The sequence below is a fragment of the Rhinolophus sinicus genome, chromosome 17 (assembly GCF_057876585.1).
Source record: "Rhinolophus sinicus isolate RSI-liver-muscle chromosome 17, RSI-T2T, whole genome shotgun sequence".
NCBI lineage: Eukaryota > Metazoa > Chordata > Mammalia > Chiroptera > Rhinolophidae > Rhinolophus > Rhinolophus sinicus.
Genome location: NC_142517.1, coordinates 64,481,558 through 64,509,431, shown reverse-complemented (window position 1 = coordinate 64,509,431; position 27,874 = coordinate 64,481,558). Strand labels below are relative to the sequence as shown.

The following is a 27,874-nucleotide window of genomic DNA, read 5'->3' as shown; positions in this document are numbered from 1 at the left end:
AAAGCTTTTTTATATTTTACTGCAGAGGTATTTTCCATGTATTATTAGTCAATATGTCATTTGTAAACTACTAATTCAGATCCTACATGTACAAAATCACTTTACAAAAATGCTTTAAAAACTAGTAGATAATGTGTTTTCTGCTGGGCTCTTACTGGAAGGTGTATTCAAGGAGGCAACACCACCTGCCCAATAGCAGTAGCAGCGAGCACAGCCGTGTCTTCCTCTCCGTTTGACACTGTCCTCCGGCCACCTCTTCATTCCGAAATTCACAGCATCTTGGTTCTTCACCTTTCTCCCCTCTTCTGCAGCCTTCATCCCACCTGGGACCCACCTCTTCATAGATGACCATGCAGGAAATATAAGTAACAGAAATAGATCTTCGTACCTTTCTCTCTCAGACGAGAATAATCCTGGTTCTCTGGGACATTCAACAATCTTATTTCCTGTAGGCTTTTTATATCTCACAATGTAGCACTTCAAACTTAAATAAATCTCCTTCAATTAGAGTTCTCAAGTAGCCCGCATGATACCTTTTGATTAGTCCTTTTACACTTAGTCCTTCAAGTACCGGAATTACAATATTTTAACCCACATGATCAAAACAACTAAGCAAGTTGTTTTGTTACAATTGTTTTACATTCCACCTCACCAGGAGCTCTGCTAAGAAAATACAAAAAGGAAAAATTCAGCTAGATAATTAGCTGTAACAAATTCTTAATGTGTGCTACTAGGGGAAGTCTCTAAGGCCAAAATTATTGTAATCAAATATTCAATTCTTCCGAACATCACCAGACAATCCAGATTCATGGGCTAGACCAGAAATCTACTGTGATGTTGATATACAAAGGATTGTAATCCACAGACAGTAATTTATAAACACAACTGTTCAACCCATCTGTTCTCCAGACTCTTGACACCTGATGTAAGAGCTTCATCCTAAAGATTAAAAAAAAAAAAAAAGTGAATGGTAAGACAACAATTTAGCATAGTATTTCCATCATTTTTGCTTTGGCACAAAATTTGGCAAAAGCATCTTTGAAAATTAGTATACCTGTCGGGTTTCCTACGACAGAAAAATGTTTATTTTCCCCATCTAAGGTAACAGACACCAATGATAGCCATGTGTCAGACCCCATGTAAGACCCCGGAGACCAATGATAAAAAGAGTCACTACATGCAGTGAACCTCCAGGACAGAAGGATGTACAGGTAACATTGATACAATGTGTTATCGTGTCATCCACTGCTAACAGGTCCTTAGATAAGCTTCAGGGGATCTATGAATCCTCCAATGTGGTTAGGGAAATTTTGTGTTTGTAGGCAGGGAGGGTACATAGCTTTCATGACAGTCTCAAAGTTAGAACGTATGCAGAAAAGGATGAATCAAGGGGCACTGACCTTCGTGAGGGAGTCTGGGGAGGGGTCATAGAGAAGGAAAATTTGATGCTTAAAAGAGGAGAAATTCACTAAGTGAAGAAAGTTAGGAATAAGACACCCAGGAAGAAAGACCACCCAGTGCAAGATGCAGAGACATGCAAAAAAGCAGGATGTATTTGAAGAATAAGTAACTGTGTGGCTGGAGCCCTGGGATGTGGGAGAGGAGCAGGTAATGAACTGAGTTGGTCTCTAGACGCTTAGCAGTGAAAATCAATCCATTTCAGTTACAGTAACAACGTAGATGGGGAACAGAAACATAATGTGGAGCCAAATAAAGTCAGAGGAAAGTAATACAGTATGATTTAATTTATATAAAATTGAAAAACATGCAAACTAAACAATCTTTTGTATAGGGATACAACTTAAAGAGAAAAATGCATGCTTATGAACAGAGACCGGAAGGACACATAGAAAATAGACATGGCTGTTTCATTATAGTGAGAGATACTTAAAAAAGCAAAAAACGCCTTCTAATATTGTTTTTTGTTGTTGTTGTTGTTGTTTCTGGTTTTTTTCAAGATTCTTTTTTTATTGGGGGAGGGAAACAGGACTTTATTGGGGAACAGTGTGTACTTCCAGGACTTTTTTTTTTTTCCAAGTCAAGTTGTCCTTTCAATCTTAGTTGTGGAGGGTGCCGTTCAGCTTCAAGTTGTTGTCCTTTCATTCTTAGTTGTGGAGGGCGCAGCTCAGCTCCAGGTCCAGTTGCCGTTTCTAGTTGCAGGGGGCACAGCCCACCATCCCTTGCAGGAATCGAACTGGCAACCTTGTGGTTGAGAGCCCACTGGCCCATGTGGGAATCAAACCGGCAACCTTCGGAGTTAGGAGCATGGAGCTCTAACCACCTAAGCCACCAGGCCGGCCCCCTAATATTGTTTTAAAACACAAACTCTAACAAAGCTCTGTAATATTGGGCATAAAGCCCATTAATATTGTTTTAAAATGTAGAGTTTAACAAAAGGGCCAAAAGTCCTTTAAACGCTGTCTTAAAAATTAGGGAAAAAGAAACAGAACAGAGAAATGTAGATTTTTGCATCATAGTCCCATACAGAATTGGCTTATCTGTCAAGAATCCTTGGTGAAAGGGCCAATTCCTGGGACAGAAGTACTAGATGAGCCTAGAACAGCTCATCCCACTGGAAGCACAGGGAGGGAAGCTCTCAAAACCAGTGTAGTCATGCCTAAAGATTCAGGAGTCAATATGAAGAAGATCCCATTTGCCAAAGATGAAACTAGCTGAACATCGAAAAGATGTTAACTGCATCCTGAAGGACGCTAGAGAATATCAACTCATCATTTTGAAAAATGAAAAAGCAATGCTGATTCTTTCCCTTTACTATTCTGCCTTTTCCATAAAAACCATACCCAAAGGTACTCAAATATATGTAGAGGCCAAGTCCTTCTTTGTACAAATAGCTACCTAATAGATGCAGAAGGAATGACAGAATATCAGAATTTCGCAATCCCTAATTGCGTCATAAATTTAGGTGACAATCAGCACTGGCTACTAAAATCATTAAGTGAAAAACTGATGGGAAACCTCACAGTGGGGACGAGGCTGACAATGTCTGATATCTCAGGGACACAGCCAGACATCGTGTCCTCCTACCGTGGCGCAGAAGGAGATACATGACACCACCCATGAAGTGTTCCTGCCCCAAAATAGTACAGGAATCTGTTCAGGCCTCAAGATCTAACTCCTTGTTCACAAAGAAATGCAGAGGTCAGAGGCACATATTACTTTTTACCACTGGGATGCAACTGGCAAAATCCCCAATGTAGGAAATTCCATCAGACAAATGACATGGTTTGTTCAACAAATAAATTGCAAGAAGTTAAAAAAAAAAAAAAAAGAGGGGAAAGGGAACCTACAGACTGAAAGAGATTTCAGAGAGATCATCCAAACGGACCTTGCCGAGACCCTAATCCAAATAAAACAAGTGTTTTTTTAAAAAGCATTTGTGAGATAATCAGGGAAATCTGAACACTGATGGGATATTTCGTGATACTAAGTATTGTTAATTTTAGGTATAGTGGCTCTCTTTTAAAGCCTTCTTATATGTGAAAGATACATACTAAAGTATTTACCCATGAAATGCTGTGATATGTGACCTGCTTCTACATAATCCAGTGGAAGAGGAGGAAAAAAGTGTGAGAAAGAAGATCGGCCACAAATTGATAATTGTTGAAACTGGGTATGGGGTACATGAGGGTGCAACATACCATTTCCTCTACTTCTGTCGTGAAAATTACCTTAATAAAAAGCTTTGAACACAGTAAACTGGCTCATCCAATCAGATTCAGCAGAGTCCTTACTGACAGGCAAGACTAAGTAGGCAGCTTGCCAGGCACGTGAGGACTTACCGTTCTATATTCACCTCATTGCCTCGGTCTCTAGTGTGGAAGATCATTGTATATTTACCCACTTCAGGCATTGGCCGGATTATTTTCATTCTATGAAGCTCAACCCTAGAAAAATAGCAGAGATGTTTTGTTTTGTTTTTCTAATATTCCATCCCACTTATCTACCACTAGGCACTTTAAAAGAATCATTGCAAGAGTTTACACACATGTGCACACACACACAGTCACACAGAGCTTGATTATTTGGATATTAACAAAAAAGAATTTTCTTATAATGTTGGGCCTTAGGCAGTAAGTCCATAAAAGAATCAGATTTAACATTTACTTTTGGAGTACAAAGGACATGTGTCAATTCATAGTTTGTCATTTTCTAAAAACAACTAAAACATCATGAGGTATAAGAGAATCGAGTCTCTTAGGATCCTTAATTTACTTAGTTGTTTCCTTCTTTTAACAAAGAAAGTAATGATCATTTAAGGTCACAAGCTTTAAAGCCCACAAACCTAGGTTCAAATTGAGATGCTGTTATTTACACAGTGGTTCATTGTTCCAGGTCTTCGTTCCCATCTATAAATGCCAATGGTGTTATAGAGTTGATCAGACGGGCTCCAATGAGATAATACAATCTCATTTGTTATGTAATATATCATATAAATGCAAAGAAGGGTGGTGCCTGCTGCATTTATTACATAAATATTTAGTAAATAAACCTCAACCAACTTGTATGTTCAAATCATTTGGTTTATCCATACGTAGCATTAGTCAAGAACCATTCTGGAAGCCACGATGTTTCTATCAAATGAAAAAAAACTTGGGGGCTCCCCTTGACCTTGAAGCTGGGGAGCAACAGGAAAAAAGACAGTGACAATACATGGTCAATGCAAAATTCTACTAACCATCCCATCTGGGCAGTGAAATGAATATTGGGAAGATGATGGATATTGTTTACATCTAGCCTTTGCTTCTCTTGCCCTGAAATCTAACAGACACCTTCTGTCCACTTCATAAGCCACGCACACACACTGGTGATGGGCTGGGCCATGAGGAGCTGTTGCCCATCACTACAGCTGTTCTTATGGAGCCTTTGGTCGGGGAAATCCACTCCCTCCTGCCAGAAACATCCCAGAGACTCTCAGCCTGGGCATGGGAACAAGACCAGCAAGGAGCCCTGATTTCTTTACACTGAAGCAAGGGAACATTTCTGGCAGTCACACATTAATTCAGAACCCCAGCTGAGAAAATTCCTTTCCAAGAGACAATAGCAGGAGGAAAGGGGGGTGGGGCTCCTGATAGCCAGAAGGACCCTAATTTTATAAATCTGAAGATACTGGCTCCAGGCTCTCGAATAATTACTTTCTGGGAGACAGGGATACCCATAACTTTCTGGCCATAAAACCCAAGTTCAGGAGAGGGAGCTGAGAGAGGGGGCCAGATATATTCCCTCTGAATCCCTCAGAGAAGAAAGTAGTACAAGAGAATCTGAGGGTAATGCCCGTAGGCCAAAGAGTCCAATCTGGGGGTCCGGCCAGCAGCTGCTCCCACAGTGTGTGAGGCTAGCTAATGCGTGAGAGGACAGCACATCCTTGTCTGCTTCAGGGTGTGCAGCTCATCACAGGCTGTTGGCACTCCCTGCTCTGGGCACTGGGAACTGTGCCCAGACCCCTGTGGTCTGGGAGAAAGCATAGGTTTATAGCAGGCCCTCTGGCCACTTTCCTCAAATTGCAGCTTTGCAGACTCTCTGCAGTTTGGGACTTTTCATTCACTGGTGAGACCCTTCTCAGTAAGTACTACCCACTGACAAGTCCACAGAGACCACCATCAACACCTCTGGACCCCAAACTACCATGATCCAGAAACAGGCCACCCTGCATCGTTTCTCAACTGCCAGTGACAAAGACCAATTCGGGCCACCCTGCCCTTCCTCTGCCCCCTGGCCCCCTTTAAGCCCAAATCTGTGGCCTTGTGACCTGCTGGACTGGCATCTATAGGAACTATAAAACGTAGGTTTCCAGAACGACCACTGATAGCAGAGCCCGGTGAAGAGGACCTGTCTCTGTTGTTCACCTGAGTCTGAGGTCATCGTCTTCGCCTCCCCATCCCCAGTAGTTGTTAGAGAATCCATTCACCTTGAAAAACTGTTCTCTGCTTAGGGCTGTAACACCCCCAAAATATCCATTGTAACGTAACCTGGAGCAGAAGAGAGGAGAGAAAAGATACGGACATTAGCACAAAGCCTTTTTGTTCTCCGCAGACACTTGAGAAGTCTCTGATTCAGGACTGGCATTCTAGGGACATCTTGAAGACCATGTACTTCACCCATCCACTCCTGCTTGGCACCCACCTCCTCATGTTCCTGGCCTCCCTGTCTGGCCTTCCCTCCTGAGTCTGGACAAGTGCTCACATCTGCTCACTAAGCAAGGTGCCACCCATCTGTTATTGCTAATGTTTGTATGCAGATGTCCATAGAGGTACCTGGAATTGTGCACCATTAATATCAGATCTGGATGACAGATTTCATCCCCCGTGCCGATCCAATGAATACTAGTGGCCACCAAGGTTACTGGGTTAAGAAGGATTCTGAGGTTGCATCCATGTTCAGCATGAATAAGTGTCACAGAAAATATACTGGTTTTTTACCTTTACTTTTTTGAGGCGAGAGGGTGAAGATCAGGAGACAGCTCCTGCACACACTTTGTGTGCAAATCTCTACATCTGTGCATGCAAATCTCCATCTCGGTGTCTGCTTCCTGAGAACCCAAAGCACCTCAACAACCCTGGGGTTTCTGGCTTGGGCAACTAGGTAGGTGATAATGTCTTTCACAAAAATAAAGTATGCAGACAATAATTAGGTTTTGAGAGGAAGACAGTAAATTATGTTTTGGATAAGCTGAATTTGAGAATTCCCCTAGGCTTTTGCCAGTGGTCAAAAGGATACGGGGTCCAAGCTCAAAAAAGAGGAGTGGCTATAGATATGGCTTTGGAAATAAGCTGTCAAGAGGTGGTACTTGGAGGTGCGGGAGTAGGAGAAATACACTGTCCAAGGACAATGTAGTAGATGAGAAGAAAAGAGGACAGAGGGTGGAGCCTCGAGACACCATAAGAAAAAGGGGAAAGAGAAGAGATCAAGAGGGACCCGTCAGAGGGTACCTCCCAGTCACATAGGATCTTACGACTACTGGTGGACCAATTAGCAAATCTGAGGAAAAAAGATACCCCTTCAGACACCTGTAACAATGCAGAAATGCACATGAAGGCAGCTTAATAACATGGATGTTACTAAATAAAAGATGTGAATATATGGAGGATTTCTAACTTTAATTAACTTCAGTCCATAGTGTTCCAGGGCCAGTGAAATAGTTCTTCTTTTCCAGATAAGAAGAAAAACCAAAAGGAGAGATCAATAAACACACAGACATTTGCCATCTAACAGGTGGAGTCCCAAAAGCTAATATGTAGTCCAGCTGTTTGTTTCTATGTTCTGAGGACAGGTGGGAAGGACCCTGTTTAACTCATAGTAGAAGCAGATTTCCTTATATACTCCCAACCTAACATTCTGGAAAATGGTATTCTTATAACCTAAAACAAACAAAAGGAAATAAAGTTCTCAGAAGGCAGCTACTACTACCCAAGACTTCTACTGCAGTGACCTGTTGCCATGGCTACACTGTTGCCATGGCTAACGGACTCTGACTGGGAAGGGATTCTTAACTACCTGAAGACCAGCAGCTTCATCAAAGCACACTGAATGGAACTCCTGCCCGGGCACAGCCTGCCAAACACCACTGACAGAACCGCATGGATGGTCTGGTTGTGATCTATTGAGTAACCACTACCCACCAGGTGCAAGACAGCTAGCTAAACACTGTAATTCCTGGGCCCTGCCCTCAAAAGTTTATAGTCTAACAAGAAAGGTGAGCGTCATCAGGGTTCTGAGGAAGGAGATGCCACATATCGGAGGATTCAGATACGTAGGAAAATGGGGGAACTCTTGGTGGCCAGAACTCTTGGTGGCCATAACGAAAAGTGAAAACGGAGAAAAGTGCAGGCCATCTGAGGAGCACCTGGAGACCAGTACAGCTCTGGGAGGTGCAGGAGACCAGTTGGAAAGAAAGGTTAAAGAACTCTGTTTCTCAGTGGCCTCTTAGATCGCAAATGACTATGTGTTTATTGATATGTGCTTTTGGTTTTTCTTCTTATTGGGAAAAGCACAAATATTTAATTGGCCCTGGAACAGTTTTATTTCTTTTTACAGGGCTGTAAGGTGGGTAAAATGTAGTCATAAAATAACGGTAGAGTCTTTGTAGAAAGCAGGCAGGTACCAAATGAATTCTTGGCAATAAAATCTGCTAAAGACTGGTCCAAAGCTGTACCACTGACCCATAGTCTGTGGGATAAACAAGATTTATTTCTGGCTTCATCAGAGTCCGAGACAGTTGGGGCAAGTTACTTTAATGTCTTCCTCCTGCATGTGTGTAAAGGGAAAACATTTCTTGCACTTACACTCCTGGGGCTACTGTGATGATGAATAAAGCGTGTGCAGATTTCAACTCTGTGGCATAGGGACACACAGTTACCAGCAGGGAGCAGACATTTAGCTGCCTGCAACTGCAGCTGCCAGCAACAAGAGGGATTCCACCTAAAATAGCAAAGGTAAGACGTGGGAGGTGGGGGTAGGGGTGAGATGGGGGTAGGGGATAGACAGAGGGCAACTCCTACATTACTTACTCCCGCCTCTCTGGCCACAGAAGATGAGGCAGTTTACATGATACATATAATAAAGTAGAAAAACATAGATGACAAAATGACAAACCGGGACCAGAGGAATCTAACTTATATCAGAATAGAAGATTAAAATAGGAAATATGTTAGAACTGTGATCTGCAAATAAGATTCCTTTCAGCTTCAAAAAGAAAGCCATGCATTTGGCTCAGAGCTTCTTGCACCCAGATAAAAGAGGGGACACACTCGATCACCTGATTCACATTAAGAAAACCTGTCACTTAAGGAAGACAAAGGCTTTCTGATGGCTAGTCATAATATAAATGTATGGCCAATTACAACAGCAAAGTTAAAACAGCAAGATTCATACAAGGGGCTGTTGTTAGAGTGAGGAGCCTCTGATGAAATCTACGATTGTGACACCCAAGTTTTTACTCAAAATCAATTCCCAGCAGGAATACCCAAGAACTGAGTTTTCTATTGTCCACCTTAATACAAAGATAAAAATCTAGAATTGAAAAAAAAGCCTGCCCTTAAAACAGTCCTATGTATCTGAACTCCAAAACAAAACGAAACAAAAACAAAAATGCTATGTGACTGTAATCTCTCACCACAATCACTTAGAAGTGGGCAATGGGATGTCATCATCTGTGTCAAGGGTCTAAAGGACAGGTATTCCCGTGCTGTAGACAGTGATATCTTATTAATAAATGAACAGATGGTTTGACATGCTTCTGAAAATACCACGGTGCCCAGCCATGATACGCTGCTTTCCTCAATGCAGAGGTGACCCAGAGACCAGAAAGCAAAACCTCCAGATAATGTGACTCAGATCCAAAGATCAAGTTCCCAAAGGAAAAACACCTGTGATTCTCTTCCGGAACCCTCCTGTGCCCTGAGGCCCCACTGCCTCTGCCCTAGTGGCATCTATCCCCTCAGCTTTGTTTCCTCTCCCTTCTCCCTTATTACCAAGTGCTTAGGGTAGAATCTGCAAAGGTTAAACGCAAAATTGACGCAACTCCACCGTAGCTGTCTCCCCACACCAGCACCCAATAGGGAGCTCCTTGAAAGCAGACACTGGACCTTATTCAAATTGGTCTCCTGGCTACCGGTGCAGTGAGCACCACAGACATGAGCGTGGCAGGGCTTGGGGAAGCTGTTAGGTAAGTGTGCACACACACACGTGAATCTAGCTTCATCTGTAGAGAATTTTCTTGGTCACCATTTCCCCTTTGGTTGTGCTTAAATAGAAGCTGGTATAAAATAAGCAGATATGCCTCTTCTGGGGGGCACAAGGGATGGGGAACGAAGACAGATATAGTGGGCACTGCCCACAGGGGCTTTGAGAGAAAGGAACTTTTGCTGGGCATTCTGGCTCCTGAGCAGACGACTCGGTGGATATGGCCCTCCCCACTCTCCCTCAGAACACTGGAAAGATGCCACAGTCTAGAAAAAAATGTCACCGTCTCACAACAAAGGCCTAATAGGTTGAACATAAGGGGCATGCTCTCGTTGCCTTCTGGAGGGGGAAGTCAGGGACAGAAGGGGAAGTTACTTGAGGGCTACACAGTGAGGGACAGCTTGCAGAAGTTCCACCATGTGGGTGCTCCAGGTGAGTCTGGCCATCCTCTGCACTGCCGGGATTATTTCTCCTCTCCTGTTCTTTCCTTTTTTGTCTTTCTGGTCTTCTGCCAAGGCCCTTGCCGGGCTTTTTCCTAGTAAGGAAACACCTAATTACTCTAATTCCTGTTTTGAACTTTAAGTGATATGTCCTGTGCCATTTTCCCTATTTCTCATTTTCCTCAGCCACACTGTGCCCTACGACCCCAGGCAGGCTTCTCACCCCAGCCAGCCAGGTAAGGGCCGCCTTACCTGTAGCCAGTGCTGTTCCTGCCCACAACCAGGTGCTTGGGCTGGTCCTCACACTTGTAAAGGTTCAAGTCGTTCTCAGGCACCAGGTCCACGTCATGGAATATAAAGCAGTCCCAATTTTCATCCTTGAGAGCTTCTAGGTAGCCCACATTCAAGAGTTTGGCTCGATTAAACTTTTTACTTCCCGCCTACAGACACAGAAATGACAAGTTGAAACGCTCCTGAGACAAGGTTTCACACTGTGCCCCCTTCAGTTCAGAGCCGGGGCTGGTATTACACAATTATGTGTGTGACATGGAGATCTGACAAAGTAGATGCAATAACAGTAAAAAACTGTTTCTTTACATTTCATACACACTTAAATTATATAACTTAAAAACACACCTTGAAATGGGGAGCTGTCATTTAATGGTTCTAGAGTCTCAGTTTTGCAAGATGAAAAAGTTCTAGAGATTAGTTATACAACAATATGAATATACTTAACACTACTGAACCGTACACTTAAAAATGGTTAAGACGGTAAATATTGTTATTTTACCACTATTTTTTAAAACCCAGTTTTTAAATACAAATAAAAAGAACTCAAAATATTTCTTAATATGCCTTTATCCAATGTAAAACTATAAAACCTTTCTTACGTACTAGTCATGCCAATAAGTAACACTGTTTCACTGTTCAACTCTCAGCTCATCCCAATCTTACCCTATTGAACAAATTTACACAAAGCTTCCAAGAGATATACCTTGCCAGAAAGGATCAAGAATTCTTGACCTATAAACAGAGAAGGTTATTGCCAATATTTATAAGCTACTTAAAAGTCTCTTGGAATCACTGTAAGAGAATCCTGTTTTCACACTTAATGGTGGAAGCCTTACAGATGGGACTCATCACTGAGAACGGAAAGAACAGCATTCGACCAGTAATAAGACCAGAGCTGTAGTATGAAAAAAGATTTTACAGTATTCATTTTTTTCTTGGCTGTTTGGATCAATTTCCTTCAGAATAAATTCTAGTTCAATAAAGAGTTTATCATAACAAAAGTACAGGCAATTCACAAAAGTTACCATAGTGCTTTCCTGAACAGAATAACACAAAGCAGACGTATTTTCCTATTCATAAAAATATTCTACATTGGGAGTGGCTGTTCTGAGTAAGAATTCAGAATGACTAACAAAGGTAAAAACAAAACTGATTATAACACAGTATAATAATATTAGACTGGTGCAAAAGTAATTGCAGTTTTTGCAATTATTTTTAACCTTTTAAACCATAATTTCTTTTGCACCAACCTAACAGCAAAATTTTGTTCCAAATACTGAAAAAAAAAGGGGGGGGGGCAATATGTATTATATACATACATTGATTTTCATATATCCTCTGATTTGTGAAAAATTTTCCTAAAACAAATATCACTCATTATAACCAATAGTAAGCATGTAATTAATGATTTTGCTTGCATTTTTAGCATTTGTAAGGAACAGAGGGGGGAATATTTGGATGGCCCAGGATAATTTTCAAAAGCTAGACATGGATATTTAAGTTGATGCCTTCTTTTTCTCTCAATAAACATTAACACCAAATAAATGCATCTTGAATCACGCACTCCATTTTGAGCTAAACTCTTCAATAGCAGCCCACGCTTACACTTACTGTGTGCCTACTAAATCATGCTTCTGGAAGCCAAACAAGTGAACCAAGAAGGGAAAAACTAAACATGTCTTACAGAATAAATAAGGGCAAAGTTAAAGGCAGGATGGTGGAGACGGTCATAGAGCCCCATGGTGGCTAACACACAGTAGTCTGTCAGATCCTTTGTCTAGATGCCCAACTAACAGTCATGCTCAATAACACAGATCCAGCACCTCATCGTGGAGTGTCCAACAAATGCAGAGGGAAACATAGGTAAATCACAGGGAAAAATCATCGGGCAGTCATTGGCTAACATAGACGGGCTCACAACAAAACAGTCTTCCTCGAGAGGTTCACTGAAGAGGCAGTAAAATTTCCCAGCACATAGTCCCATTACTCCACACTCTGGGACAAGAATTTCCTTTACTCCTTTCAAGAATAAACAAGGTAAGAGACCTCTCCTTTGATGATAGTTTGATGCTCCTTTTAACCAAGATAGACAAACGGCCAAGTCCCTCAGAGAGAGGAGAATCTGAAGGCAGAGCCCTGGTCCGCCCCACACTTACCTGGTGGATGGTATAGATGCCATAGTCCAGCTGCTGTCTCTGCAAGAAGGGATGAAGGTGTTCTAGCAGGTACATCAGGTGTTTCTCTCTGTTCCGGTGTGGAATGAGGATGGCGACCCGCTGTAAAGCCTTACATTCTTCAGGGTGATACCGGCCTCTGTGCACTTTGGGATTTTCTGCTTGAATTTCTTCCAGAGTAAGATCTGGTTTGAAAATGAGCTTGTCTTGACCTCCTACAATTAAAACAGAACACAGGAAACACACTATCTCCTCAAGAGTGTTGATAGGCTTACATGAGCTAGTACATGTAAAGCACTTAGAACTCTGCCTGGCACTCAGCAAGCACTATATAAGTGTTAGCTTTTATTATGACTACTTTAAAGCCTCATTTGGTCATGAACTACAATCACAGAATCATGTGACTCAGGTTATTGGCTGCAAAAGCATGTAACTGACATATAAGAACATTCCCTAGTGTCTCGATAACCAACTCTGGCTGTGATTCACCCTTAAACATGAAATGCATTCTGTCCCGATGACCCTGGTGAAGAGCAGCGGTCAGGGCTAAATAAACTTCAGATTTGCTCTCTTCGCTTTTCCTTCTCAAAATTCCAAAGAAAGGTGAAATCTCTTAAAAATCAAGGGCATTCCATGGAATCAAGCTCATGGACAAAGCCCTCTTCCCCACTCCTTCCAAGTTCCTAGGAGCTCTCCTAGCTCCCTGAAGGTAAAACAGCAGAGGTAGAAACTAGCTTTGCTCTCTAACGCAGCGTTCACAGGTATGTGCCACAGGTGTATGCAACAGGGACTACGTCCCAGAATTCTCCCGCTCTGCCATAGTAGCAGACACCCCAGTGGAGCATTTGCTCAGCAAGTCTGGAAGCAGCCTGACTGGATGAAACCTAAGAGGCACCCACAGTAACCAATCTTAGGCTTTAAAGATCAGGCTGAAGCCAAGGACCCTCCTCTTTGATCTGAATTGACAGGGAATACCGACAGAGAACAGAGGAGGCAGACCTCTGGCTCGGGAACTGAGCCACGCTTTTTTAAAACTCCATATGCACTGATCAGATTGTAAAACCTAAAGATGCTTGCAAGTTGTTGCATCCTCTTCTGAGAAATGCAGTCCCAGGTCCTGCCTATGGACAAGTCATGGTGCCTTGCTCCAGGTAACCATCCCCTACCCTGACCAGGGCAGCTGGGACCAGGCTCTAGTGTCCATGAAGTTGTTAAAAGACTGTCCAGCAGCACCAAGGACAAATAACTGCTTCCAGCCACCTAGAGATAATAACTGGCCTATAAGAAAGAGCCTTTCCTGAAGGGTCTGCATGCGAGACAGGGTCGGCCAAGTAGTAATGCCCTAAAAGCAAACAGTAAGAATAGAAGTTACAGGAAAGGTAAGCTACGAGAGCTGGTGCTGGGCCACAGAGCTGCTGGGAAATGGTGTGGCTGTTGAGATGGTTTCCCGTGTGGACTGTTAATAAACCCCATCATCCAAGTTAACCTGGTCATGTCTCTGTTCTTGGCCCCTGAAAAAGCCCCAAGCAACAGGTCTGATACCAATTAATCCACTTGCTCACTTTCTCAAAGTCATAACTTTGATGGGCCCTCAATAAACATTAACACCAAATGTCTAGTACTTGCTTCCACCTACTCTTATCAGTCTCCCTACCACCCCATGACATCCTCCCAAGTTTGGTTCCTTCTTGGGTCACTAATGGCCCATCTGCATTCAATACTACTATGTCACCCTCTTAATCCAGGTACTTGCTCGGTATTGTGTCACTGCCATAATGACTATTCTTATGAATGCCTTTATTGCTTAAATATGTTGTGAGGATTTTAAACAAGGGGATAGTACAGTCAGATTTGTATTTTAATAACTCATTTTCCTATCTCAAATTGTGTAATGTGTGAGCAGAAGAATTTCCCTCACACAATCAGGAATAACGTTTTGGCTTCACCATGACTGAGTAAAGAGAAGCAGCAGTTATGAATAGAGTAGAAGACTGTGATTCCATTAGGAGAGTGGCTCTGTAGGGTTTTGTTAAGCTAAAAGCAAGAGGACTCTGAAGAGCCCAGGCCACCCCCACAGAGAGCTAACAGTGTATGCAGAGAGCCACCTGTAGGACCCGTGAGGGGCACTGGACTTTGCAGAGCTGGAAAGGCCCACCCTGCCTTCATCCTGCCTGCACGCTGTGTCCTGGGAAAGAAAGGCAAACACATGAAAAACACACTGTGGTCTGCACAACAATAGAAATATAAGCAGGCACCCAGGGAGCATAAGATTAACTCTGGAGTAAACTGGATTAAACTGGATTTTTGATGAATAAACAGGAAGCCGCCAGGCAGACATAGATTGAGAAAAGGCATTCTGGAAAGAGGGAACAATGTAAGGCTCAGAGGAGTATCTGGAGAACTATAATCACTTTGATGTTCTGGAAAAATCTGAGGTTTGATAGAACTTTCGTGGGTTATGTATAATATCGCAGCGGAGTTTTTCCTCTCTAATTCATGTGTTCACTAAAACCAATTCACTGTCCATTTGAATTGAAAGGCAAGACATCAAAAGGGAATCAAAACAACACATTTAAGAAATAAACACTAAAGACAACATTGAAGAATATACTCAATCCTGCCTCGACTCCATACTTTTGGCCAACGGGATGCTAACAGATGTGACACAAGTGGAGGGTAGAATGTGCCTGCATTTCTGCACTTGTGCTCTGCAGATGCCAGGGGAAGGATGAGAGACATGAGAAGGGCCACCAGCCTAGATCAACTGACCCCAAGCTCATCCCACAGACTTGTGAGCTAAATAATGCCTGTTGACGTATGCTGCTAAGACTTTTGTAGCTGGATAATGAAATTGGGTATGTTCATATAATGGAAGACTCTGCATCAGCAATATGGATTACAGCTCACAAACATAATGTTGGACAATGGAAGCCAGACACAAAAGAGTATAGAGTGTATGCTTCCAATTATATAAAGTTCGTAAACAGGACAAATGTATGGATGGTGTTAGAATACTGAAGTAAGGGTAGTGACTGAAAGAAATATGAACTTCTGGGGTTCTGGAAAGATTTCATTTCTTAATTTACATACTGGCTACACAGGTGTACTCATTTTGTGATACTTAACCGAGCTGTACACTTCTGGTTTTTGTACTTTTCTGTACACATTATCTAATAAAAAAGTTTACATAGCATTTGTAAGGAAAAAAAACATACTTACTGAGGTAGGGTGACATAGAAGGGCAGTTGTCGAGGTCTGGTTTTTTCACAGATGCTTCATTAGTCAGAGTTTCTTTCTTTCCCAAAACTATGGCCTTGTTGAAATTAGCAATGAACTCTTTTGCTTTAGGAATCTCTTGAATAGCACCCACAAAATAGTTACTGGTGGCCCACCCAACCACTGTCAGACATAAAGTAAAAAGCAACAGTAATCGGAATTTGTAGGAAAGGTAGAAAGTCATGTGGAAGCCCATGTTTTTTGTGATGTGAGCAATATGGGTCACTCTGTCTCACTGCACGCAGGAGACTTCAAGGTCCACTTTTCCAATCTGATTGCAAACTCGATGACAACTGAAGATGCAAGGCCTGCTTCTGCTCAGTCGTTCCCCTCCAACAATCTCTAGAAGGCAATCACAAAGACATGTTTCAAATGGAAATCCGATCCCGAAATGATTCACGTCAGCACAACCTGAAAACCTATCCCCAGAGGATCTTGACTAACAGTAACGGAAGTTCTCCTGCTAGGGTTAAGAGATCAGAAAATCAGAGATTTTAGAGGTAAAAGATTCCGAGCATGTGTACATCACACGAGTTCTCTCTGGGTTATCACCCAGGCTGCCTGTCACCTGGAGAAAAGCCATGTTCAGATATTACACAGGTGGAGAAGGCAAACACAAGACTGTAAATGGCTCCTCAGTTCTGAGCTGGCCACAGCCTAAAATACAGCCTTAACTGTCCTTTCCTGGCACAGCTTTAAGAAAAGATTAACATGCGAAATCCTATTACAAAGAGTATATTGACCCAAAGAGAAAATGAGGGAAAAGACAAAAGCTCTTCTCTGTGAGAGCGAGGAAAACATGTTCCTCAACTACAGGGAATGAATAATTAAGAATCTTTTTCTAAATTTTTATTTTCACAACACGGCAGTGGTAAGGGGTACATCCCACCAAATAGGGCAGAGGACAAGAAACACAAGAGAACACCAACACATGAGGTCAATCGTCTGTAAGAACAACAGGTAGAACTACAGCTGTGTTTAAGGTCAGAGGTTTTGATTCAGACAGAAACTACAGCTCCACCATATATCAGCCATGAAACCTCAAACCAATCGCTTCGGTGAGCCTTGGTCTCCTTATCTGTACAATGGGGATAAATACAGTATCTACCCAGAGAGGTTATTGTTGGACTGGATGCCCTAATGTACTCATATATCAAGTGCCAGCCTATCTCCTGATGCAGAGTAAGCACTTACTACGCGGTGACCATCAATGTTGATATTGTTCTATTACTTTAACTCTGGACTAGGAATGACCAACAGGCAGCCACACTGGTGGCTGCCAGAACTGCTAGTTTATTGTACTATATTTCTCACTGTCAGTTGAATTGTCATTCTGATTTCATACTTCAGTATGAATTCACCTATGCTCTTAGTTATTGACAAAAATCCAGTTGCCCAGGGCCCATCCCAGACTATGGTGAGTGCACTAAAGTGATGAAGGCCCCTTGGTGAGTAGCAATACCCCGTACATCCTATTCTGCATTGCCAAAACCACATCTCTCCTCACATTCTCAACGTGTTATCAGAAGACTACAGAAATGTTAAAGCCAGGGCACTGATAATCTCTATAGCTAAACATATCCTCAATTAAATGGACAGAATGGAGACCAAGTGATAACGCAGAAACACTTATGATTAAATCTTAAGCAATAAAAAGAAAAACAGAAAACAAATTCTGTATTTGTGTGTGATTACCACTAAAACTATAGACATAAGAAAACTCTAAAAAGAAACATAGCTACGAGCTAGCAATAATTGTATCAGGAGCATAGGATTAGCCAGGGGTGTTATCTCTTTCAGAATTTTGTATAATATACTTTTGTCCTTTTATAATGAAAACAAAGTTGTTGTGGTTTTGTTTGTTGTTGTGTTTGTTTTTTTTAATAAAATGTGAGGATGTGGTAATTTACTGTGAAAACAAAATAATCTTAACAACTTTCACGATAGCCTCATACTTACTGAAGGGTAATATACCAAAAAATTACCTCTAGGTTAGTTTGAAGGAAACTTAGAAAGCATTTCTCTCTAGATACAATGTTATAAACCGAAGTCAGGTTCAGTTTATCACAGCAGGTTCGAGAGATCTCCTGCCTCAGCCTGCTTTGTCATTTAAGTGACTGAAGCAACCCCTCTAGACATGTTTCCGCAGCTAGAAAACAATAAAAAAAGGGAAAAGAAAAAGATTTGACCCAGGAATCAAACAAACAGTATGGCCTATATTTAGTCGTATGAAGGTATCACAAAGAAATTGATGCTAGAGGCAGTTATAACAGATAAATTAGAAGACCGATTTATTTGTGCATTTACTTGTGCCATGCACTGGGGTTAAATCACTTATATTGCCTTAATTCACATTTCAAGCTTGTGAGGTAAGAATTATTAGTCTCCTCATTTTATAGAGAAATGAAGATTTAGAGAAATTAAAGAACTTGACCAAGACTACATCACTAGTAAGTGGTGAGCTGGGGCCTGAGCCCACGTGGTCAGCTCCAAACTTGAGCTTTTGCCATATCCTTCACATGGACATTTCAATCTTTCCTCCCCATGGTGCCTGGGGGCACCCACCACAAACCCTTGAAATATGCTGAGTTTCTTTGGCAGCCTTCGCTCCCATATCTTCCTCCCTTCCTCCCTGTTCAAATGGCTTCCTGGAGGCCTTTTCTCTTCCCTCCAAGTAAAAATAAGTCTGTAGGTTCCTGGGGCCAGACAAGTCTTGTGGACTTAATTGCAGGAAGCTTAAATGCTAGGATTGGCAATAGCTTTTTTTTTTTTTTTTTAAGATTTTATTGGGGAAGGGAAACAGGACTTTATTGGGGAACACTGTGTACTTCCAGGCCTTTTTTTCCCAAGTCAAGTTGTTGTCCTTTCAATCTCAGTTGTGGAGGGTGCTGTTCAGCTTCAAGTTGTTGTTCTTTCAGTCTTAGTTGTGGAGGGCACAGCTCAGCTCCAGGTCCAGTTGCCGTTGCTAGTTGCAGGGGGCACAGCCCACCATCCCTTGCGGGAGTCGAACAGGCAACCTTGTGGTTGAGAGGATGCGCTCCAACCAACTGAGCCATCCGGGAGCTCAGCGGCAGCTCAGCTCAAGGTGCCGTGTTCAATCTTAGTTGCAGGGGGTGGAGCCCACCATCCCTTGCGGGACTCGAGGAGTTGAACTGGCAACCTTGTGGTTGAGAGCCCACTGGCCCATGTGGGAATCGAACTGGCAGCCTTTGGAGTTAGGAGCATGGAGCTCTAACCGCCTGAGCCACCGGGCCGGCCCCTGGCAATAGTTTTTGATTTTAAAAAATCTCAATCTTGGGAAACTTCGACTGGGAACACTGTTTTTCTCAGAGCTGTTTATAGAGGGATGGTCCCCTCATAGGGAAACTCACCTGCCTGAAGGGACTTCTGATCATAGGAGTACTGCAGTGTTAGAAGCACAAAGGACCAGAAAGCACACACATCTGGCACCCTCATTTTACATAGGGAGGAAGTATAAATGAGAGATTTAAAAACCTACCCAATAAGCAGTGAGCTGGGAATAATCATGGACTAATATTGCCTGAGAAATTGGTCCAAAAAATTTTATGATAAAAGCAAGGAGCCATTCTTAATGATTAGTTAATAATTAGCTCTTCATTGCTAACTCCAATTACTGAGACTGTGTGAGATCCAGTTAGAAATAATCACGTCACACTTGTTCTAGTCTTAGTGCTCTCCTCAGAGAGCCAGAGTGAAGGAAAAGGAAGTTCAAGTGTGAGGTCTCTTTGGTCCTGTGAGTGAATATCCGGGTGTGATATCTATCAAGAGAGATCTCCTGCCCAGCCTGTTTTGTCAGTTAAATGACTGAAGGCAATTGCATGTTTCCCCGGCTAGAAAACAAGTTAAAAAAAAAAACAAAAAAAAAAACTTATTTTACATTGTTGATCTAAGAATTTACTGATTATAGACCCAAACATAACTGGCACATTCTCAGGAACATAGTAAATATTTATTGACTCTGATTTTATCAGAATGCTAACCAAAATAATGTTATCCCTGGAATTACATACTGAAATACAGATGATTTTGATTTTCTATTTCTCTGTAATTTCCTATTTTTCTTTCAATGAATATATACCAAGGGTGCCAAAAAAAAAATGTATGCACGACTTATATTCATTTTTTATTATCAGTATATACTGAGTGTTACAATTTTAATATAGTTTTTGCTTTCTTAAAATGTGTATACATTTTTTGGCACCCTCTGTATTACTTTTATAATGAAAAAATCATGATATTTTAAAAGAAAGTTCTCTTTTAGGGCAGGTAACTTCCCTAATATTTACTAAGCACTTATCCACCAGGAAGAAAGGATGTGGTTGGTGTTTGGGAAAACGTCATCAGGTTGGATTTATTTACAATAATATTTAAAAAACTGAGAGGCCCTGTACTCTCTCTGAAAAGAGATTTTTTTCAATGAAGACTGTCTTGAAGTGACAGGGGAATCACAGCTATAGAGAACAAATACAGGTAACATGAAAGAAGTTATTTTAGGGCAACACTCACCACCCTTTTCCTTTCTAGAAGTCTACCCTAGAGTTAGTTCAAAATGATGATGTTTTCATAGTTTTGTTTTCCCTCTTCGCAATTCAACCAGTCTTCTCTGAGCACTTGCTATTTTCAGGAGTTATTTTCAGGCATAGTGCTAGGCACAAAGGGGATTGAGGTAGTCCTTATACTCAGAGTTTATTTCAATCCTTTCTTAGATTTTACCGTCTGTAATTTGTTTTCAAATAGGTCAGTCCCACCTCCAACAACGGGGGCATAGATGAAATAAGAGTGGCAAAAAATTGAGAAGTACTAAAGCTAGGTGATAGGAAACTGAGGGCTTATTTTCTTTTTCTCTCTACTTTTGGGTATGCTTGAAATTGAAATTTTCCATAATAATAAAAGAAAAAATCTAGTAAGGAAGACAAGCTATAGCAAGAGGTAAATCGGCATGAATTCTAAATATCACATTCTTGGGAGAATCTCTACATGCACATGTTTGCACCACCATGGGGGGCAGGGAACACCAGGTGTCAACTCCATCTCCATAAATATTTACTAAGCACTTATCCACCAGGAAGAAAGGATGTGGTGTTCATTCAGCAGTCCAGGGTGCCAAAACAAGCATTCTGACATTTCTAAATCCATCTGGTAATCTTGAAGACACGGCATCTCAGAGTGGGCATGATGTGGTCCCAGGCACATGGTCCTATTCACTTGGCCCTCTCTGGAGTAGCACCAGTGGAAAGGCTGATAATTTGCTACTCCTGTTACTCCTACAGAATTCCTAAGAGCTGACTTTTTGCACACATGTTCTCCTACCTTCCTTGGGCCTCTCGTATTCATTCTCCTCATTATAGCTCCTTTATCCGCCTCCTGGGTGATCATTGCCCAGACCTTAAAGAATCAATGGTTCCCTGGGCAGGGGCAAGGGTGGGATAGAAATGATAGTAGCCATTTACGTGCACAAATCATCTGAACTCAAAGACTGAGCTCCTACAGGCTAAAACTAGAAGCATTTCAGCAAGAAAATAAGGATGGTGTGGATGAAAAAGGTGTGTTGTAAGAAGTCAAAAAGTTCTAACTGGGCAGGTCATGGTGGGCAGTCATGCCCCAGGCTTCTAACTTCTTTAGTGAAAGGTTTTAAACAAGCCCTGTCCATTGTTCTTGTGCATCTAGGTTAACATACCTTTGAAATGCCAGAAGTAACACCCCTGGAAGGCATAATCACCCTCAAGAGAGCACATAAGGGGCAGCCTGATGGCTCACTTGGTTAGAGCGTGAGCTCTCAACAACAAGGTTGCCGGTTCATTTCCCACATCGGATATGTGGGCTGTGCTCCCTACAACTAAAGATTGAAAATGGCGACTGGTTAGGGAGACCACCTCAGAGATGATGTAGATGCCTGATCACTGCACTGTACACCTGAAGCTGAAGCTGAACAATAATGAATGCCAACTACAATTTTATATATATATATATGTAAATATTTATATACTATAAATATAAATATAAATATAAATATAAATATAAATATAAATATATATATATATATATATATATTTACAAGAAGAGGAGTACAGCATTAGGAATAGAGACAGTGGAAATATAATGGCTGTGTGTGTGATGTCAGAGGGATAGTGGATGGGGGGAAGGGGTTTGTCACTGTGTGAAGGATATAACTGAAAAATGTCTATTACATTGTTTTGTGCACCTGAAACTAATAAAAAGAAAAAAAGAAAACGGCGACTGGGCTTGGAGCTGAGCTGCGCCCTCCACAAGTAGATTGAAGGACAACTACTTGGAGCTGATGGGCCCTAGAAAAACACACTGTTCCCCAATATCCCCCAACAAGATTGAAAAAAAAAAAAAAACTTAAAAAAAAAGAGAGCACATAATCTTAACACCCTATAATCCAATCCCACCTGGCTTTCTCCCACTTTCATGTAATCTTCCTTACATTCCTTCCTCAATTTCAAATGCATTAAAAAAAAAAAAAAAAAAACTGCAAAATTGTTACTCTTCAAAGCATTTGAGATCTTGCTTCCCAGAAACTGTCAGTTTGGCTCAGATAACAAATTCTTATACAAATTCTCTACAGGTTTGGATGTTTCTTACGTCGACAATGGCATTGCATTTGACCTACAGAATAAAATGAATATCCATGAGTCCACACTGATACAAATGATCAACTAAACACAAGGGTGAGAAAGGGTAGTTCTTTCCTACAGCAAACTTCCAATTGATAAGGAAGCAGAAGATGAAAAAAATCACCACTAGGCAAACACCACCGTAATAATTGTTGCAGATGAGATCCACCAATAGGTACAAAACTGAGTGGGTGAACTTTGACGATAAACAGCATTTGCATAGTCTCAAAGTATCTCCCTCAGGCAAATTATTAGCTACAAAGAAAAAAAAACCAGTAACTTTATAGTGGAGAAACCTAGCAGATATCACCTTAAGCAAGTGATCAAGGTTAGTATCACCAGTGATAAGACCTCTCAATCTCCTGAATCAGTGATAATATGACGCTAAGAAGAAAAAAATGGTTAGCAGGAAAACATGAAATTCAAATAAGGTCTGTAGCTAATTGCATTGATAACTGAACCATGGTTATGTAAGGGGCTAATAGTAGGGAAAGTTGAGTGAATTCTCTAAACCATTTTTGCAACTTTGCTCTAAGTCTAAAATTAGTTAAAAATTAAAAATTAAAAAAAGTTGGAAACTGAGTATAACCCAACATATGGCAGTCAAATTAACTTAATTCTCAAGGAGAATCATTGATTTTTGTATTCCTATTACCTCAAACTTACCTGACATAGCAGGTGCTTGATTTGTTAAATAATAAATGACTTCCTAGGATATACCAGTTGAAATACATACGGACGCACCATAATCCCAGGCTACTACTAAAATGGATGAGATGGCAAAAAGAAGGAAAAATAAAGCTTAATAAAGAAGGGGGAAAGTCAGAGGACCCTATCTCCAATAGTAGTACTGTTCTCTTGGTCATGCCCGCCTTCTGCTCCTCGGCCATTGAGTACTCCAAAGCAGCGCCCCTCTTTCCAGACTCCAAGAGGAGCTGCTGCTTTCGATTACCCTTCCTCCCTGAACCCATAGAGCATAATGGAGCAGTATCCCCACCTCTGGGCAAGAGTGACCAGATGGTCCTGCATCAACCACTTTACAGCAAGAGTTGTCATGTAACGGTCAGGAAACACGAAGTAAATTTAACTAGCAAAGAACTAAAACAGTTTTATACAGTATATGTTATGCAGCATAACAGAAGTCATAAGAATTTCTGAGGGGGGATTTTAACGGATGGTCAATGCACACTTATATGTCATTTCCAGCTATCACAGATAACCCTGCAGTGGGCTCGATGGAACTTCCCTTTCTGCAGTCATTAAAGACACACCAATGAGAAGGTTTGAGAAAGTCTTAGGTAATGGAAAAAACAAGGGTTCTGAAGTCATGAAGAGCTGAGTTTAAATCTTGTTACCAGATGCATGAATGGCTCTGGACAAGTGACCTAAATTTCTGAGTCTGTTTTGCCATTTATTTAAAAAGCATTTTTCAAAGTGTGGTTCCAAATGGGCTTATTTTCTAATACAGAAGGGAACTTATTAAAATTGCAGATTCTTGGGCCCTACTCCAGAGCTAATGGGTCAGAGCATCTGGGCCTAGGACTCAGGAAAATCAATTTTTAACAAGCTGCCCAGGTGATTCTCATAATGAATTAAAGTTTCAGAACCACTGAAATAAGAGAATGGATCTGGAATGCAATAGATCCCTCAGAAACGTTCATTTTCCTTCTGATGAGGAAATGCAGTGAAATGTATTTCAGCTTTTGCCTCCATCATTTAGAAATTTATTCTAAGGAAAATATGAGACAAGTAGACTACAATATTAAACCAACATTACTAAAATAACCAAAAATTGAAAAGAATTAGTGTTAGCAAAAGGGAGCTAATTTAATCAATGATCGTACCTCCATATGATAGAACATATGCTTTCATTAAAATGGCGCTTAAAAAACTTAACTATGTGGAAAAGTGCTCATAATAGCTCAGCAATAAAAAAATAGAATATAAAAATATATACAGAATACAATCCCAATTATGCTATATATGTGTGTGGTGTGCATGTCTTTTATATATAAAATGCCAGAAAGAATCACTGGTGGTTGTTTCCTAATTATAGAAAATTTTGTTTCTTCCGTATCTTCTAATTTTTCTAAAATGGGGTTTTTATGATCAGAAACACTGTTGGTTTTTTTGTTGTTGTTTTTTCATGTAAAATGACTACATAATTTTCCTTTAAAATATATTAAAATTTAGAGATGACACAATAGAAACCGATTATAATTTTTAGTTACATAAGTTTGGCAGCAATTCATTCATATAACCCTCAAAGAGATCTGTTCTAAAGAGGCCTCAACAAACCCAAATGTCAAAGAAAAACCTGAGTCTTACCAATAATTTTTTTTTTTTTAAGGAGGCCACAGCTCACAGAGGCCCTTACGGGGATCGAACTGGCAACGTTGGTGTTATTAGCACCATGCTCTAACCAACTGAGCTAACTGGCCACCCCTAATAATTTTCAATGCCAGAGAATCCGTTGGTCTCTGAAATTACTATTCTTAAACTCCACCCACAGAGATTTTTATTTCAGAGGCCTGAGGTGAGGCCAGGGAATCTATATTTTCAACAAGAACCGGGGTAGGTTTGAGAAACCCTTGTTCATTGATGGCTTAAAAAAAAAGAAAGAAACCAAAAACAACAAAAGAACAAGACAAACAAATGAGAAACAAAAACTCATAGACACAGACAATAGTTTAGTGGTTACCAGAGGGTAAGGGGTGGTAGATGAGGGTTAAGGGGATCAAATATATGGTGATGGAAGGAGAACTGACTCTGGGTGGTGAACACACAATGGGATTTACAGATGATGTAATACAGAATTGTACACCTGAAATCTATGTAACTTTACTAACAATTGTCACCCCAATAAACTTTAATTAGAAAAAGAAAAAAGAAAGAAAAGAAAACCACCACAGATTTGCTTTGGATGTTCCCACTTGAATAAAAGATCTTCAAAGAGATGGTTAGTTCTCAAATCAGTTACATTAATCTCTGGGAAAAGCACACATTATTTATTACTATCCCAATAACGTAGATACTAAATACTTATTCTTCAAGTGGCATATAAAATGTAATAACAGAACTACCATGTTGTCTGGAAAATAAGCCCTAGCATGATTTTTCAGGATGAAATCCCCTGAACATAAGCCTTAACGTGTCTTTTGGAGCAAAAATTAATATAAGACCCGGTCTTATTTTCGGGGAAACAAGTTAGTTTTATCCCCACCCCCCAAAATTCTGTAATCCAACAGTTCAGTACTTTAACAGATGTTTTTTATCTGATCAAAGCATGGATCACAAAAGTTTTTGCAATTTCATGGGGTTTAACTGCCAATTCTTCTCCAAAAAGATAAACTATGGTCCCGTCAAGCATTATCTCCAACCCCTAGAGACACACATTCCAGCACTCCCGCCCAGCCCTGGTGCCTAAGTAGCCTTCCACCCCTCTTTTTAAACCCAGTTTCTCAACCTGGACCCTGAATCCTATTCGTCCCTATTCAAAATTCCTTGATTTTCTTGCATTTTCAATGTTATTTTCCTTTTTAAAAAAATAGAAATTTAAAAATTAAACAACAACAAAACTCTCCTCAACCCTCAAATTACAATGTTCCTCCTCCTTTTCATCACCAAACGGCTGGAAAGGTCTCCCTGTGCCCTGGCCACCCCCACGTCCTCATCCCTCACCCTTCTTGAACACTTTTCAGCGCGGTGCACACCCACCCTGCTGGCATAAGGCTACCAACTCAAAGGCCTTTTCTCAATTCCAATCCTCCTGGACTTCTCTATTTTTTTTCAAACGTAGGTTTAATCCTTATCTAATGGAAAGCCAAACATCAACAGATAGCGATCAACAGACACTGGATGGACACAGAGCCTCCCTAAGGGCAAGTGTCTCTCAAGTACTTTAAAATCCAGACGACAGGCACAACTCCTCTGTCCCTGCAGGCCCCCAGGCTGGGATCAGCTGTCAATTTCCTGGTAGGAACCCTGGAGAAAGAGGCTCTGAGAAGGAAGGGGCTTTTTCACGTTGATGCGCCGGCTGGAAGAAAGATTCTGGGGGGCGACCCCAGGATCGTGACGCCGGGCCAGGGGATGGGGTGGGACCCTTGAATCGCTCCCTGCTTGTCAGCATCTCACCTGGCTCCCCGCCGGCGGCAGAGGGAGCGCCAGAGTGCCTCCATCCCGGCTGGGCCTCCGCAGGCCCCCTGCCGGGCCCCTCGGCTTAGGGTGAGGCAGGACGGCCCACGGGCGCCCACTCAGCCCGGGACGACCCAGGGCCTGCCGCCTGGCGATCCCCACGCGGAGCCCGCCACCGCCCTGCGCAGGGAATTGCGCCTCCCGGCCGCCGGTGGAGCCAAGGCCCGGCTTACTCACCCCAGGCCCCGCCGCGGCGAGCATCGCCGGGAGAAAAGGGAGGCGATGAGAAGAGGCCTCAGGGGCCGCCCCGCAGCCCAAAGGAGGCTCCCGCGCGCGGGCTCCGCCCCCGGCCCACCCCGACAGTCGGCTCGGCCTTGCCCTGGAGGCGGAGCGGCAGCTCTCTTAGCAAGCCCTGCGGCTCCACCGCGGGCCAGACCGAATCCAGCTGGCGGATGGAAAAAGTAGCCGGAGGGGAAAGCGGTGGACCGCTTGTCCTTTAAATGATCTTAAAGCCTTGAGACTGTATTGCGCTAGGTGCTGGGCGCTTCCTAAATCCCCATCAATGCTCGCTAAGCTTTGGAAAGAAGAGCCAAACCTGAGCCTTCCGCGTCAAGACAAGACCGCGGAAGAGCACTGAAGAGTTCCAGGTGCCCCGTATTCTAAGCAGAAAGGATGGAAACCCATTCTGGAGGAATGGTTCATTTATTCCCATAGGATTCAAGCAAATACAAGTTCACAATTTTTTTTTTTTAATTACCAAGCACAGGCGGCCACATACAAGTGACAGCAGAACTAATACCCAACGGATTTAGAACCCGCCCCCTTCCCCCGTCCAGGACAGCAGATAGTGGAATTATTTAACACAGAATACAGAAAAGCTTGTTTTATTTTTTATGTTTAAAGAAAAAAAAAAAAGGATTCCCTAGAAATTACCAATTACAATGGGGATAAAGTACCATTACCTTAGAGAAATCTGGCAGATACCACCTTAACCAAGTTCTCAAAGTTAATTTCATCAGAAGTGCAATTAGGCATCACACGGGGTGATGTTCTAAGGACATGACTTCACCTTTATTGTATCCCTGACAAAAATACAGCCATGGAGCAACAATCAGACAAACCCAAATTAAGGAATATTCGACAACACAACTGGCCTGTACATTTCAAAAATTTCAATGTCATGAAAGACAAGGAAAGATGA

The 27,874-nt window shown here is 41.8% G+C and overlaps 1 protein-coding gene across 4 annotated transcripts; it reads right to left on the bottom strand.

Annotated features, from left to right (window-relative positions):
- Positions 1 to 3: 3 nt before the first annotated feature.
- B4GALT4 (beta-1,4-galactosyltransferase 4) lies at positions 4 to 27,243 on the bottom strand. Of its 4 annotated transcripts, XR_016019862.1 has the most exons (8): positions 26,911 to 27,243; positions 15,824 to 16,222; positions 12,587 to 12,819; positions 10,392 to 10,579; positions 10,075 to 10,234; positions 5,927 to 5,987; positions 3,801 to 3,905; positions 801 to 939 (listed from the first exon to the last, which is right to left on the bottom strand). XR_016019862.1 is itself a non-coding variant. In XM_019729680.3 (7 exons), the coding sequence occupies exons 2-7, from the start codon at positions 16,074 to 16,076 to the stop codon at positions 807 to 809; spliced, it is 1,035 nt and encodes a 344-aa protein (XP_019585239.2). In that variant the 5' UTR covers positions 16,077 to 16,222; positions 26,911 to 27,232; the 3' UTR covers positions 4 to 806. The 4 variants fall into 4 exon arrangements, 3 of the variants coding, with proteins under 3 accessions (XP_019585239.2, XP_019585240.2, XP_074187662.2); XM_019729680.3 differs by lacking the exon at positions 10,075 to 10,234 and having other exon boundaries at positions 4 to 939; positions 5,865 to 5,987; positions 26,911 to 27,232; XM_019729681.3 differs by lacking the exon at positions 10,075 to 10,234 and having other exon boundaries at positions 4 to 939; positions 5,865 to 5,987; positions 26,674 to 26,928.
- Between the last annotated feature and the right edge of the window lie 631 nt (positions 27,244 to 27,874).